General features: G+C 29.6%; 1 protein-coding gene and 1 long non-coding RNA gene across 2 annotated transcripts in view; one reads left to right on the top strand and one right to left on the bottom strand.

Annotated features, from left to right (window-relative positions):
• The window catches only part of LOC121129741 (stromelysin-3-like), a 49,316-nt gene extending 40,443 nt beyond the window's left edge, over nucleotides 1–8,873 (bottom strand). The window contains 1 exon segment of the mRNA XM_071893590.1: nucleotides 8,453–8,873. Coding sequence (XP_071749691.1) covers nucleotides 8,453–8,566 — 114 coding nt within the window. The 5' untranslated portion in view covers nucleotides 8,567–8,873.
• On the top strand, nucleotides 5,151–6,670 carry LOC139907285 (uncharacterized). The gene is made up of 2 exons (XR_011783767.1): nucleotides 5,151–5,318; nucleotides 5,510–6,670. It is a non-coding gene; the product is annotated as an uncharacterized lncRNA (long non-coding RNA).
• Nucleotides 8,874–16,149: the final 7,276 nt, after the last annotated feature.

The following is a 16,149-nucleotide window of genomic DNA, read 5'->3' as shown; positions in this document are numbered from 1 at the left end:
TTAACCCTAGAAGGAAATAGAATCGTTTCATTGAAATAAAGTAGGATTTTTTTTTTGTTAAAACGAAGACAAAGAATGATTTAAACGCTACTTAGGAAGTCAATATGTGACAACATACATGTAATATCAATTAAGTCTTGTTAATGTACATATTAGTACATATTTGAGACTCTAACTTAGATTTCATCGATGATAACCTATCTAAGAGGTGTCCGAAGGAGGTGGGTTGGAAGGGTTGTCCCTACACCCAAATATCTAAATTTAAAAAAAAAAATAAAAATAAAAAATCCGTGAATTGCTGTGGGTTTTTGATTTTTTTTTCCCAAAAAGATAATATTTAAAATGTTTTTTTTCCAAAAGATTCAATTTTTTGTGTGTAGGTGTACATTTTTGAATTTTTTATGAAAAAAATTATTGTTTGAAATTTTATTTCAAACAATTTAATATTTCAAATTTCATTTTTGAAACTTTAAAAAAAAAAAAAATTTCGAAAATTTCATTTCCGAAAAAATTACATATAGATAGTTTTTCCTCCAAAAAATTAAATTTCTAATAAAAAAAAATTCCAATAAATGTAATATTTGAAATTTCTTTTAAAAAAAATTCCAAAAAATGTAATATTTGAAATTTTTATTTCAAAAAAATTAATTTTGAAAATTGTTTTGTTAATTCCCGTGGATTTTTGAGAAAAATTTTAAAATATTTAATTCTAGAAAATTTCATATACGAAAAAATTAATTGTAGAAAATTAAATTTCGAAAAAAATTAATTTTTGTGAATAACTAAAAATTAAAAAAAAAAAAAATTCCGAAAAATTTAATATTCGAAACATTTTTTCCAAACAATTTCATATTTAATTTTTTTTTTTTTCAAAAAAACTAATTTTTGAATTTTTTTGTGAATAGCCATGGATTTTAGAAATTTTTTTCAATTTTTTTTAAAAATCAAGGCCTTCCAAAATATAATCCTTCGAACGCCCCTGTATGTATATAACTATTGAAATCTAAATCCATTTTGAGGAGCTTTCATAGGTTTTTATTCTACAATTACAGTGTAATGGCAATAAAGAAATTTTTATCCCTGAAAAGAAAAACAACTATTCATGCGATTCCATCAATTTTTGTATGTAAACAAATGTATTCGGATCTATTCTAACGACGGCATAGACGGTATATATTCATTCATTGTAGTGCACGTCGTTACCTTTATTGTATTTTTGTACCTTTCCTCAAAAAATGGGACCCAAAATCAGTTCTTCCTAAATACAGATTTATTATTTAATAATTTTTCGGCAATTTGTTCCTAGCTGCATAAGAGCTAATTCCAATTTAACCAATCAACGTTAATAATACTGATCAGTAGAAAATAAGCTGAAAAATCGAGGCTGTCTACGAAAACATTTTTGTGTTAGTCGCATAGATAATGCTTAGAGGGCACTGGTGTTGCGAATGTTCACGTCAACTGTTGTGTTTCCCTACTTTATAATGCACTTACTTAAACCTGAGAAGTTTATTAGACTTATCTTACCAGAGGCGTACTACATTTGTCTAACATACATTCGACTTTGGTCGAAAACGTAGGGGGTCAACTATTCAAGAACACAATGATCCAAAATTGAGAAATCCTACTAAAGTTTTTGACATTTGATTTATAATGAGAAGTATAAAAAAACCTGAGGTTTGAAAACTTTTCAATGATTTCCCAAGTGTGGAATGAATTTACAGACAATTGTTCCAAATATTATATTCCCAATTATGTTGAGGAAGTTAATGAATAGTTGTTCCCACAAAAGAGACGGTGTCCATTTACCCAATGTATCAGCAATCAGCTTATTTGGGATACAATTTTGGTTGTTAGCGTATGAAAACAACAAATATTACAGTGTAGCCCCATCTTATCTAGCAAAGGACTCCACTAGTATAAAACAATATATCAGTAGGCTCACATATTGTAACATCATTAGTCATAACTAAATGATATTCAATGTTTTTTTAGGAATGAAATCCTTAAAAATAATTTGTAAAACTTGTTTTCTCATTTAATTTTTCTTCCAGAACGATAGCTTTTCCTCTTTCAAAACAAAAATTACTTAATATATTTTTTTGGGTGCCCCAGCCCACCCCTTCTGACGCCACTGCTTTCTTGTCTTTAAAACCATACACAATTCCGTATGAAGCGTTGTAGAAGTATTATTAATAACCTCATTCATCATGTCGATCGGGAGATCTTCTTCTCCGATGAAGAATTTACAATTTGTATAGTTACTTTACGATTAAAAAACCCATAATTTATTATCGCTATAAATGGAAGTTTTTTGGACAAAAGAATTGGGGTCGTTTTTCCGTTACTTTTTCTAAAATTGATCGATATCTTTGAAAGTTTAGGAACCAGTGCACTATATGAATTTTGGACTCTACTACACTAGCTGAATATATTCGTAAGTTCAGCCCTTCAATGAAAGGAATTGCAAAAAGTACTAATTAGATGAAATGAATAATTCTCATTTTATTTACAAATGTATTTACATTTCAAAAGTCAAATACTTCTTCATGATTCAACAATAATGTTCGCATCATCAGTTTGATCAGAGTATCATATATGCACATCACGTTGTTGTTTTTTTTGCTCTGCTGAGCAAAATACGTCTATTACATAATGGCGTTGCCAGAATTGTAATGATAATAACTTTATGATTGTTTTTTTTTTTGTAGAATTTATCATCTATTCTACCAACAACATAACAAACAAAAAAACTTCACAAAAGTAGGAATTGAATTTTATACATCATACATTTGTAAGGCTAAGAAGTTGGGGTTGAAAATTAAAGAACCATGTTTCTTTTGACTCGAATACATACGTGCACAATGTCACTATGTTATTCATGCATAATTGAAAACAAGATTTGATATCCAACTATGTTTTGTCATTTCCTCCAATACAGTTCTGTATAAAAACACAGATTGAGTCATGAAAACGGAAACTCCACTTCTTCAAATCATATCTGTTTGTATTATTACATTATTAAGTAGGCAATGTACGATTTATTTTTTATTTTTGAATAACAATAAATATACTTAATCAGTCAAAGACTCTATTCTTAATTTATTTAGGTAAATACTCGTGTTAAGACTCAGTTCAGGAGCTTTTTTTTTAATCCGGTTTCAATTTATTGCTCTGATCGTGGAATGATTCAAGCCTTCTCAAACTGTTGTCCATTATTTAATCGCTCTCACCCTGATTTTGAAATATCGTTTCAGACAGTTGAGATACAGGTTGGTCTATTGAAATCTGAACATTTACTATTTCTATAATTAGTTAAGGTTGAGTGACTAAAATTAACTCATATTTCGATATATTAAAGCATAAACAATTAGTTACAAAACAAGTCTGAGCTCCCAAGTTTACTTATAAGTCGAGAAAATGACACTTGAATGGGATCGACGAATTTCATTCGCGCACTCCAAGTAGTTGGGGGTCTCCAGGACCACCGTCTACGCCATCAGTAAGTTGTAAACGTTGCAGAAGAAGAAGGACTCTGTCATTAAGGGCAAATTGGATCAGGAGGAGTTAAAGAAAATAACCCAGGGTAATCCCTTCAAGTCCATGACAATGCATACAAGATATCTTGAAGTTTCACACAAGTCTGTCAAGAAATTCTATTTTTAACTAATAAAATATACCTAGTTGAATTTTAAAATTGTAAGTGTCCCGATTTTAATGGACCACTCGGTACACATAAGACCAAAAACAATCTTTTATTTTTATGCAAACCGATTTTGTTCTCATAATTGTAACAATCTTGAATCGATTTCGAGTTTTTAGATCTTATTGCATCACGAATAAATACCATAAATAGATATACAAATTTTAAACACGACCTAAGTTCTATTTGACCTCTTCCACCTAAAGCAAAAAAAACAGAATAATATTCCTAAGAAACTGTCATAAATGCATACACAATGTGCTAAGTCTTTCAGATAGTTGGAAATTGGGAGGAACAATAAATACTCCTCTTTATGGAACAATCCATTCTACAAGACCCTTGCAACTATCACACAAACAAACATACCAAAAAACTATTTAACAATATAATGAGCGTACTATGAATTGAATTTATATTAAATAACATTTTTAATAAAGATATGACCGATTTCTACCATAATTATTGATTGAATCTCTTTAAAAACTAAATTTGTATTCAATAAGTAGTAAAATAAGTGTTTATTTTAAAGAATTTGCAAATCATCTTTGTCTTGATATTTTTTATTTATTCTACATATATTGTATAGATGGTTATCATCATATAACATGTATGATAATTGCATTGATGAAACTCTCATGGAGCTTTGATTCTATGTTTTTATCTGAGCATAGAGTCCACTCATTTATTTTAAGAGAGTTCTTATGCATACACCATAATAGGGCATAATAACAATGATTTTTCTCTAGTGACGAATTGACTACTTTCATTACATACATATTGAAGACTTGTTGTAAAATATTTGTAATGTGAAGAAATATTGAAATAGAATATTGTCAAATCAGATTTTTGTTATCATAAATATTGTAACCCCATAGACGTTTTTTAGATAATGTCTAATAAAACTTTACTAATTTCTGGACAATATTCGATTTTCCTTCAAAACCTTTTAACAAAACCAAAACTCACAGTCCAGAGGCCGTGAGTATAAATAACAAATTGAAAAATCAACTATTTTTCCCCGAACTTTCAGATCCAATTCAATTTAAACACTAATATTAGAGTACTTTCAGTGACGTCATAAATGTCAAAAATGACGTCATGTGAAAACGCTCTAAATTGTATGTATATACATAAAATAGCGCACCCTATATACATAATTGAACTTTGAATTTTTAAACTCACAAAAATGCAATTCATTCTGATTCATTCTTTAATCAATCAAACTACAATATAGATGGCATGTTGAGACATGGAGTAGATATACCATTCATACGACATTCCATTTTTTTGTCGTTATGTATTTCGATAACACACTCTAAAATTCACATAAATCTTTTTCAAGTATACACATAAAATAGCCCTACAATCTACATATATAATGTTTACAGTATTAAGAAGAACACTGACGCAGGGAATTCGGTTCTTTTTTTATGTAACTATGTATACATATAACTTGTGTCTCCTTTGGCTGCTTCATCTAATATACCTATTTTTTAAGGATGGGTTCCAAACAAGTGATTGAAGAAGAGGTATAAGAATATTACTTCAACTAAACAAGTGCATGCAGCCAGAACATATCATCCTTTTTTATATGAATACACGACAGGTACAATAAGTAAGTTACCGAACAAGTTCATTAGTAATTACCAAGGCAATTAACATCAATTTCCATTTCTTAGATCATAATAAAACTTTCACTAAGATTCAAAGCCTTTAAGTTTCCCCAAAAGGATGTTTGAATTTGTTATTAACAAAGTTTTAATGACGATTCCTTGCATTAAAAGCTCAATATTATTTCATTTCCAGAATAAACTCTGGAGAAAACAAGGCAGAGTTCTGAGCAACAATCTCATAATAGAAATGTGAATACTGTTATATGAACATACAATATAATCAAATTCATTATGCGTCGTAAAAAATTAATTAATATATATTATAAATATGCTCCATTTATAAGTCCAGTGCAAATCCGTATACTGAATAAACTCTTCAAAACTAACATGATTGTTTTTTTAGTAGAAGTGGATCCAAAAAAATAAAGTCAAATTCATTACACAATCTATGTATATACTTTGTTTCTATCCAAAATATATATTTATAAAAATTTTATGCGACGCAGAATTTAGATGACGAAAACAAATGAAATGAAGAAATAAATAACAAGTAAATTTAGTTATTCCAGGTCACAAACTATAATTAGTAGATGTTATCTTATTTCAATATGATTTAAAAAAATACATGAAACAAAGACAGTAAATATCACTTAAGGAAGTCATTTTCTCCACTACTAGAACACTTATAAGTATTTTTAACGTTAATTGATGGAACTCAAATTAACTCTCGTTAAGTTATTAATAATTCCCTTCATTTAAATGATGAATAATGGACAAAAGGTTGAAAGGATAGGATAGGTACCAACTGATTTTGGGTCTTTTCAAGGCCTTTCAAGGAAAGAAGGTTGAAAGATACATGCAGTAAAGATCACATGGGGCCAACACAAAAGAAGGATATTGTCCAAGGAACATATTTTTCTGCGAGCTATACGTTAGTCGTCCTAACAATCCCTTTTTCTTTTTTATAAATTGACTTATAAGAGCTGTTTTAAATTTTTAATTTTGTTAAGAATGCCAGATCGTTGTACTGTTCCAGGATGTAAGACAAAAAGATAACAATGATTCTATTTAATAAAATATTTTCTATTTATGTTGTTTTCCAAATTTTTTCAGTCATTTATATTCATTTATCTCTTACAAATCGATATCGACCTTATTATTATTCTCATTTACAGAAATTTTTTTTAATATCCAAAATTCGATAGAATTTATTTGGTTTGTTTAATGTATTGCTATGTATGTAATAACGACCAATGTATTTCTTTATTTGATTGTTCTATCCATTGTTTGTGTATCCCGTTCATCGTGCATGAGTCTTTAATTAATGAATTATTAATCTTAAATTGACCCTTAATATGGACCTAAAGTGTAATTATTGATTATTTTGATGGAAATTATTATTTTACACATTATAAAGTTCAAATTTTCACAATTATTTAGTTCCTCAATACATAATTAAATAGCCTTCTTAAAAGATCCAAAGGAAATAAGGGTATCATAGATGGTAATTAAAATACCCGATTACGTAAATAAGTAAGGCATTATTGGATTAGCAAATGGTAACTTGTACAATCTGCTTATACAAGCTAAGACTCGTAAACATCATATAATAGGTTGGGCAAAAAGTAATTTCGTATTTTTTCCCGCCGTTTCGTTTAACTAAGTGTATCTTGTTCATTATTGGTCACATCAGATCATATGATAAGGTGTTGTAAAGGTGTGATTGTATACTACACCCGCTTTTTTGACAGAGTAGACAGTTCCGTCGTGAATTATAGTGCGTTGAGTGTGTATGGAGGTCTCAAAGGAAGAAATTTGCTATATTTTACGTTTTAACTATCTGAAAGGGAAAAACGCGTCAAAAGCGACCAAGAAAATTTGCGATATATACGGAGCCGATACTCCTTCGTTTCGTGTTGCACAACAGTGGTTCGAGCAATTTATTTCTGGTGTAGTGGGGGTGAATGATGCACCACTCACTGGCTGGCTTGTTGTCAGAAAGGTCGATAAAATCATGGAAAATTTCGGAATAAACCGTCATGTTAGCACTCGTAGCATCGCCCAGGAGCTGAACATCGATCATAAATCTGTTTTGAATCATTTGTAGAAGGCTCGATGCAAAAAGAATTGGTGAATAGGAGAGGAATTGTGTCTCATCATGACAACACTAGCCCGTGCACATCTTTGATGAAGCTCCGGGAGCTCGGATGGGAGGTTCTTATACATCCACCCTACAGTACGGACCTGACACCAAGTGACTACCACCTGTTCCTGCATATGGCCAACGCTCTTGGGAGTACACATTTGACCTCAATAGAGGCCTGTCCAAAAAAAATTGTTCGAGTTTTTTACCAATAGAGACAAGGGCTTCTACAAGAAAGGCATTATGAAGTTGGATTCTCGTTGGCAACAAGATATCTAACAGAAAGGGCATACTTGTCTTAAATGGGATTCTTATAAAGCATTGAAATAAAGCGAAAAATACTAAATTACTTTTTCCCCAACCTAATATAAGGGCATTAGCGTACTCATAACACATTATTGGGCCTTAATCCATAATCAGTTCAATTCATTTTTGCACATACATTTGTTCATGCTAAAAAATAATAAGTTTACTTTATATCATATTTTTTTCATACAAAAATTATACACTATTGGCCTAAATGGAGAGAAATTTGTTGCTTAATTATATGCTTTGAACAAAGGTTGAAATACTTTGTATTGAATGAATAATATATGATCTAATTGTATCCAGCTTATGTATTTTTTTACTATTCTTTCAAACAGACAAAAATCATTAGAAATGTAATAAAAAATATTTAACCATATAATAAAATTAATACTAACTATTGATTATTATGTAAGCTATTTTTTCAAGAGTCGAAATATCTTGTTATTGATTGACGTCTCAAAATATATATATAATTTTGCTTTAATTCTTGTATTTGCATGTAATAGTATATAGTAACACAGAGTTTTATTGGGAAAAAACATAAATAAATTAAAAAAACCTTTTTGGCCTATTGAATTAATATTTATTAGGGCACAAGTTTTATTTTATTTTTTTAAGGTCAAACAGATGTACATAGTTAGATAGACAAGAGTATAAAATGCATTCTCTAAACGATTTCCTTACCATGGCACCCGTCAACGATAAGTCTTCATCCTTTCTTAACTTGATGGGACGACTGTTACTTCCATTAAGGCACACTAGTAGTAATAGCTGAAGGTACAAAAGAGCTCTCCACATTTTATTTTGTAAGAGGGAAAATGAGTTCAATAATAATAAATAAATCTTTTTTTCACAATTTTCTTATATTTTAAAGGGATAAGACATCGTATTTTAAATATATTAAATAATGGATTTTATTTGGTGTGAGTATATCTGAGTATTCCTGTTACTATTAATCAACAACAACATTCACCATGACAATAAACTTGCATAAATACATTTGCAATATGTATTTATGGTATTTGTCTATGCGCTGATTAATTTATGCACATTAATCCCGCAGGTTCACTTGTTGTTTTGAGATATTTAAAAATAAGACTGATACTTTAAAATATATTTTTTTATTTATTTGATAAAAAAACTGCTTATAACTTTTTTATATATTTTTTTGTCTGTACGGTTACGCTTTAGTAAAGCGCGTTGTATGGTGTTGTATGTTGAAGTTTTATATATATATATATAAAGAAGGGCAGTGTCTTATAAAAAGAAGATGATATGCAGTAAAATATAGATTTGCACATTTGACATATTACTCTTTAGAATAAAAAATCACTAATTTAATGAGAAATGAAGAATATCAGACTATTTGAAACAAGGGGTACCATATTTTGTAGTTGTATATACAATCAGACTCCCTCATTCCGTTGTTAACATAATTGTATGGTGATAACATAAAAACAAGCTGGGATTCTTTTGATAAAACAAAGAAAAACGCATTATAAGTTTTCTACTTCAATGAAAAACTGAAGAGGATTTTTTAAAGAGTCAAATACAATATTACACCACTGAAAAACTATCTAATAAGTTATTAATAGGATTGATATTTGTTTCAATTTTTACTTGAACATATTATATACAAGTTCATTCAGTTTTAGTGGGATATTTGAACTCTAAATCGAATTTTGATATCATCAATTTCAGTTGGTGATGCTGGTTCTTGACCAGATAATCCCTTTTTTCTTTTCGTTATCCTCGCAATCTGAATAATTATACACTCTTCTTTAAGAATAATTTTCGCGTCATGACGTCTCAGTATCTTTTATGATCAGTGTTACCAAATAAACGATTTTTATCAGGTTCAATTAATCTTAAAAACCGCGGCCCCTAAGGACTTTATCACATTTTTGAATTATTGTAAATTATAGTACTCATATCAACGGATACGTTTATTATACTGTCGCAATAGCAATTTAAAATAATTTTTTATGTGGATTTTCTGCGACTTAACAGAGACTTGCATTTACCCTAATGTATTTTTTTGATGCATCATACGCAACCACATATAATGACACAGGAGCGTTTGCAGGGTGTGGGCTATAGGGGATGTAGCCCCTCTCCCTATTAAAGAATATTTTTTATAATTTTTGAGAATAGCTATGGATTTTTGATTTTTTTTTCTAAAAAGTTTAATATTTAAAATTTAATTTTTCAAAAACTTCAAGTTATTTCTTGATTGTACGATATTGCTTTATAACATCAATAGAATAACAATTTTTGAAAGCTTTTATGACTAAATTATGCTAATTGAACTAGAATTGGAAATTCGCAAGTACTTACTTACGTACACACATTGTATTTCGAGATATTATATGAATGTGTGAATCATTTCATATTTGCTTGAAATAAGGGTGTTTATACAATTGCATAAAACAAAGAAATTATGCGTCAAATTATACTTTAATTTCTTATATCAGAATTCCCTTTCTTATTCACAAAACGGCTTGATTATGGGATTTTTTCTTTAGAAAACTTCACAAATCAAGTATATGAGGAATAATAAATTTTGATACTTTATAAATAAAATTAATATACAGGTATTTTTTCAAAGTGAACTCTTTAAAAATGTAGATTGTAATAGACTGATTGAGAAGAAATTCAAACAAATTGGAGCCTCTCTTTATAGAAAAGTCAATAATTACTTCCTTGTAATATAATGAAGAACTGTGATGTAAACTAAGTTATTAATAGGAGTGTGCATTTCAGAGAGCGCGAGGAGAAGGCGTGAGCTTTATTTTTGTATGCATTTTTAAAACAATTTACACAAAATATAGGTGAGAATGGGACAACATAGGGACAAGTTATCGATTTGCAACTTTTCCCTATTTTTAAAATAAAAATGGCAAATTATTATTGACCAAAAATTTGAAAATTGATTGGATAAATTGGACTATTTTAGAAGTGATTTCATTTAAAAATGTGTTGTTATGAAGTTGCTTATTTTACATTTTATCCAGCTACAAATATGTACATGATGAGTAGGGCTGTTGGAATTGTTGAAAAAGAACGAATTTGATTGGTTGAAAGAGATTATATAAAAAAAAGAAATGAAACACCTTGGTGCCCTTGCATCTTCTAAATGAACTTTCCTCAGTATTGTACTAATCATCAGCAAGGCAACTTCCCCTTACTGCTCTCTCACAGTCACGTGCATCATCATCATGCCGAAGAAAACTTGCCTTTTTCATGGGTTTCTAACAGTGGAAGTACTGATGTGTGGACTTATGATTTGGAAAATAAAAGTATATCTTGCCATTTTTGCGGTTTCTCGTACCTATCTCGTTCTTTATGGCAAGTAATCCGCCACTGCAAAACCTCCCATCACATCAATAACGTAAAAGTCTTCAAGAAACACAAGATTCAAGGAGACGAAGGATAATTAATCGGTTAATCATTCAATTTTGACGTAGCAAAGTTGTTTGTGTCTTGTAACATCCCTTTAAATGTTCTGGATCATCCCAATTTCTCCAGGTTTATTAAAAAATATACTGAAAAAACTTCTCAAGGTCGATGGGTCGTTAACAACTTGGTTTGGGAAGTATATCAAGGAGTTTTGAATAGAATAAAAAAAAAGGTGGAAGAAAATGATATTTTCGTTGTACTACATAGATGAGACAAGAGATCATCAAGGGATATCAATTATGGCAATTTTGATTGGCCCTTTGCACAGACATTTCTGTGGGAGACCTTACCTTATTGACTTGATTGATATTGAGATTCCAAACGCAAACAATGTAAAGAATATCGTCATATTGGGAAAACTGATGCCGCCTCGTATTGTCTCAAAGCAGGAGAAGATCTTCGAAAAAAAAAATCCAGGAATTGATTTACATTACGCGTATTGCTCATAGATTACATACAGTTGCAGATATGGTTCAACAAAAGTTTCCTCCAACGAACAAACTTATTTCCAATGTGAAGAAGATGTTTTTGAATTCTGGAAGAAGAATGAGAGTACTTACTGCTTCGTACAAAATTCCCCTCCCTCCATCACTAATTATAGCAATATAAGAAACTTGGTTTTAAAAGCAGTGGAGTACCACTACCATCACTTTGACGTCTTCAGCGAATAACCTTGATGAAGATTTGGCAGCAACCAGAAGAGCACAAGAAGTAATTAATAATGATTCCTTAAGAGAAGAAGTCGTACTTATACAGGAAAATTTTCCTCAAATATCTTCGGCAATAACTGCACTTGAGGAAAGACTGCCTCTTCTTACCAGCCTAACCATAATAGAAAATCTGACTCAAAATTTGAAGGAAGTACCATTCAAGACCAAGTTAAAAGAAGTGCTTCAAAAGAATCCTGGCTATACAAAACTAAAGAAACTCTCAACAAGTGAAAACCTTGTATAAAAAAATACTCCAATTGTCAATTGTGATGCTGAGAGAGTCTTTAGTATGATGCATATTATCAATACGAAAAGGAGGTCTAAGTACTACGAAATTAAGGGAATTGTTGATCACCACCAAATGGAATTAATGTTTTGTTATCATTTAATTGTCAACACGTAAATATTAACAATATTTTTTAAATAGTTTGTTACTTTATTGCCTCATTTCTATTCTTTAGATTTCGTGCCAAAGTTATCTATTCCTCCTTTATGGTCAGCGGTCACAAAGAAGTTATGAGTACACTTCCTGTAATGATGGGTTTTATGTTCTCTAACTAACAATATATTTTGTCTTGCATAAATTTACAGAATATTATATACATTTAAAAAGTTATTTATAGGGAAGTTATTTATTAATAATATACAACAATCCCTCTTCCTTCATGTGTAAATAAATAAATAATTTAATTTAAAGGTATATTATAAAATATATTCTTTTAATTGGGTTGAAATCGATATTTACTTTGAACTCTTGACCCAGCGACAGATACAATTGTACCACTGTCATATGCAGATATTATATTTTGAAACACATATATCGATGGGTAATTTATTCAGTTCAAATTTTTAAATCGAGTTGATGATCAAAATAGAGTTTTCTTTTAGAGACATGTATACTCTTGCATAGTGCCCTCTCTTGCCACATCTTGTGCATTCGACACTTTTTGCAAGGCAAACATTCCCATTCTTATCAGGAAATTGGAAACTACTGTCTACATAATATTTCTTAGCTCTTGTTCCACGATCTCCTACAGCTTTTACTTCTTGTTCTTCCATATTTATTGACTCCACTTGACTTTTTATTTGCAATAACACCCTTTGATACTAAATAATTTAGACTAGCCATTAGACATTTTTGCCGTTTCTACTATTCTCCATTAATATATACTTCACATATTTTATTTGCATCATCAAATAAGCTTAATTGTGCTTTTCTATACTTACATACCAAAGTTTTATATTATGACAATTAATATTTAACATTATTTGTATCATACAATAAATTATAACTAACATTAAGACATTTTCTTGATAATATTATTTTGATTAAATATTACCAAGTAAAGCTATATTTTGGTGTAGGAAAGCTTCTATATGTAGTAAATTTTCAGATAAGTTGTAATGTTAAAAAAAATCATAATTGAGATATCTTATGAGTATGTTCGAAATTACCCATCGGCCATTAAGTATGATTTATGAATAAAGGTTTTTTTTTATGTCCGAAAGAAAACAAAGGAGCCAGATAGTTGAAGTTGTATTTGCGGGCGCGCTTGTGCAAAACACGATTTCCACAACCCTAATGATGAACAGTCCTTTAGGCTTCAGTTTGCTCAAAAATGCAACTTTTTAGTAATTTTAGACTAAATATATGGGAATTAAATCCTAGCTCTAGTAACAGCTATATGTAGGCATTGTGCAGAGTGTAAGGAGAAGGCGGGAGCGATACATACAACATAATTACGACCCTTATTAACATCAGCTGTCTATTATGATTGGGAGGGGGAGGGGGAGGATGAATTACTGACGTAAAAAGGAGAAAACCAACCATTAATTTAGATTAGGATATATAAACACACCAAAGGTCTTGGGGTTTTAGTAGTTTACTAAACAGGTTAGAATGTCGCTCTCTCTAGCAATAGGTACAGGAGAGAAGAATCATTATTAATATGGGATTGACTATGACGTTCTATATATAATTTATTGATTATTAATCAATGATTTAATTTGATATAATTGTGACAATAAGATAATAATTAGTCCTCATCATTATTGGATCGTTCTAAACACAACATGGCGCAGTAATCAAAGATCGAGTTAACAGAAAGATTCAAGAATACCTACAAAGGATGAATTAGAAAAAGAAAATCGGATTTATTGAGAGAAGGTCAAAATATTAAAAGGAAATCTATCATCGGTCGATGAAAATAAGAAGGATGATCCGACGATGAGAATGATGATGATCTTGATGGAAGATCAAAAACGAGCTCGTGAAGAGTCCATCAGAAGAAATGAACACACCCATGAAATGTTGGAAGTAATGTTTAAAACATTTAATTACAAAAATTCTGACAAAATAGAAGAACAACCTTTGGAGGAAGAAAGTGTCACAAAAAAAAATAAAGAAATGAAAATACTCATAAAACTCTGATACAGAAGAGTAAATTTCAGTGAATTCTTATCATAGAAAAAGATGTAAACTCCACAACAATCTATTAAAGAATCTACAAAAATGATGAAAAAAAAAACCAAAAAAACGATAGCTCCCACCGTTTTTCCTTATCTATTCTAAAAATTATTATTTTTCTCTATCTTTTGCCCATACTTAGTGCTAACAAATAATATAAAAAAAGGGATATGATGTCATATAAGCATTTTTAGACGTAGTACTCAATGAATAATCGTATTTCCATTTTTTAACCTTTCTTCAAAAAAGAATATCATTTGAAACCTGGCTAATATCATCATTCATTCCAACTGTTGAGCTATTCTTTATTTACTCAGGGATGTCTGTAGGGAGTGGGCTGGAGGGGGTGTAGCTCCCCCCAAATTAAGATACTTTTGCTTTTAACTAGAAAATTTAATTTTATTTTCAACATTTTTTTCCATCTAATTTAATTTTCTGTGAATAGCTTTGGATTTTTGAATTTATGATTTGAATTTTTTTTTATAAAAAGTGGAAATTTTAGTACACAGCTGTGAATTTTTGAAACACGTCTCAAAAAAATGTAATTTTTATAGAATTGTTATGAAACTTTCAATTATTTTTTCTAAAAAATATAATACTTGAAATTTAATTTTTGAGTTTTTTTTCCAACAAATTTCTTTTTTTTTGTGAAAAGCTGTGAATTTTCGGAATTTTCTGCCCAAAAACTTAATTTTTGTGAGTAACTATGGATTTTTGAACATTTGTTGGTATTTATTTTTAAAAAGTTTAATTTTATATAAAATTTAATTGTTCATATTATTGTACAAAAACATTTAATTTTTCCATTTTTTTTGAAAAAAAAAAAATCCTTAAATCATGACCTCCCCAAAATATAATCCTTCGGGCGACTCTTCTACCAGTTAATATATGTTTACAGTTTAATTTTTAAAATATAATTTTAGTTTAGTTAGAGTTCATTTAGTTACATATTTTTTGTTTTAAATAAAATTTCAAATTATTTTCCAAGAAACTCAAGTCAATCATTCTAATTCATGTATTTTTTATCTAATTATTTGAATGATTGATATGATTTGCAATTTGTAATGCTAGGCATTATTGCTAATGCATCAATATATTTAAACAAAATAATAACCCTTTAAAAGTGATGTTAAATTAACTCTTGGATGTATGTGAGATACTTTGAATTTAGAATGTTTTTTGTGTAACATTGTCAAAAGTAGTATCAGCTGCTCAGTTATAGAATATAGACCCATCTGTGATAAATTATTTTATGTATTTTTCCAAGTAACATTTGCTCAATGATAATTCAATGAAGTAGGTCTTTTGGCTCTCCTATGAGCTTTTCTTGAAAATGTGTGTACAAATGTTAATATAACAAATATTAAATGAGCAGTCATAGGAGCGCACCAGCTTACATGTTTTTTCCACTCCAACTAGATAATTAGTATTTAGTCTAAAAAATAAAAAAGTGTTACATTATTTTTCAGTCAGTAGCACACTCCCCAACTCAATGCCCGGGTAAAGTGGTTGAATGGTTAAGTGGTTAATTGTTATTAATTCATTAAAAAAAAATACTGCTTCTAAATTCTATATTTACTGACCCAATATCTTTAACCTTTAATTAAATACTGGGTGGCAATTTGTTTATGGAATTGCAATATGGACAAGTATTCTAAAAATTTCAAACAGTGAAGAAATCACACGTTTTCAAACATTCTCGAAGGGTTTTAATCGGATGTCCATCTGACGCTTAATGACATGAT

This window comes from Lepeophtheirus salmonis, chromosome 14 (assembly GCF_016086655.4).
Source record: "Lepeophtheirus salmonis chromosome 14, UVic_Lsal_1.4, whole genome shotgun sequence".
Taxonomy (NCBI): Eukaryota; Metazoa; Arthropoda; class Copepoda; order Siphonostomatoida; family Caligidae; genus Lepeophtheirus; species Lepeophtheirus salmonis.
Note: the sequence above shows the minus strand (reverse complement) of the source record. Positions and strands in the feature narration are given on the sequence as shown.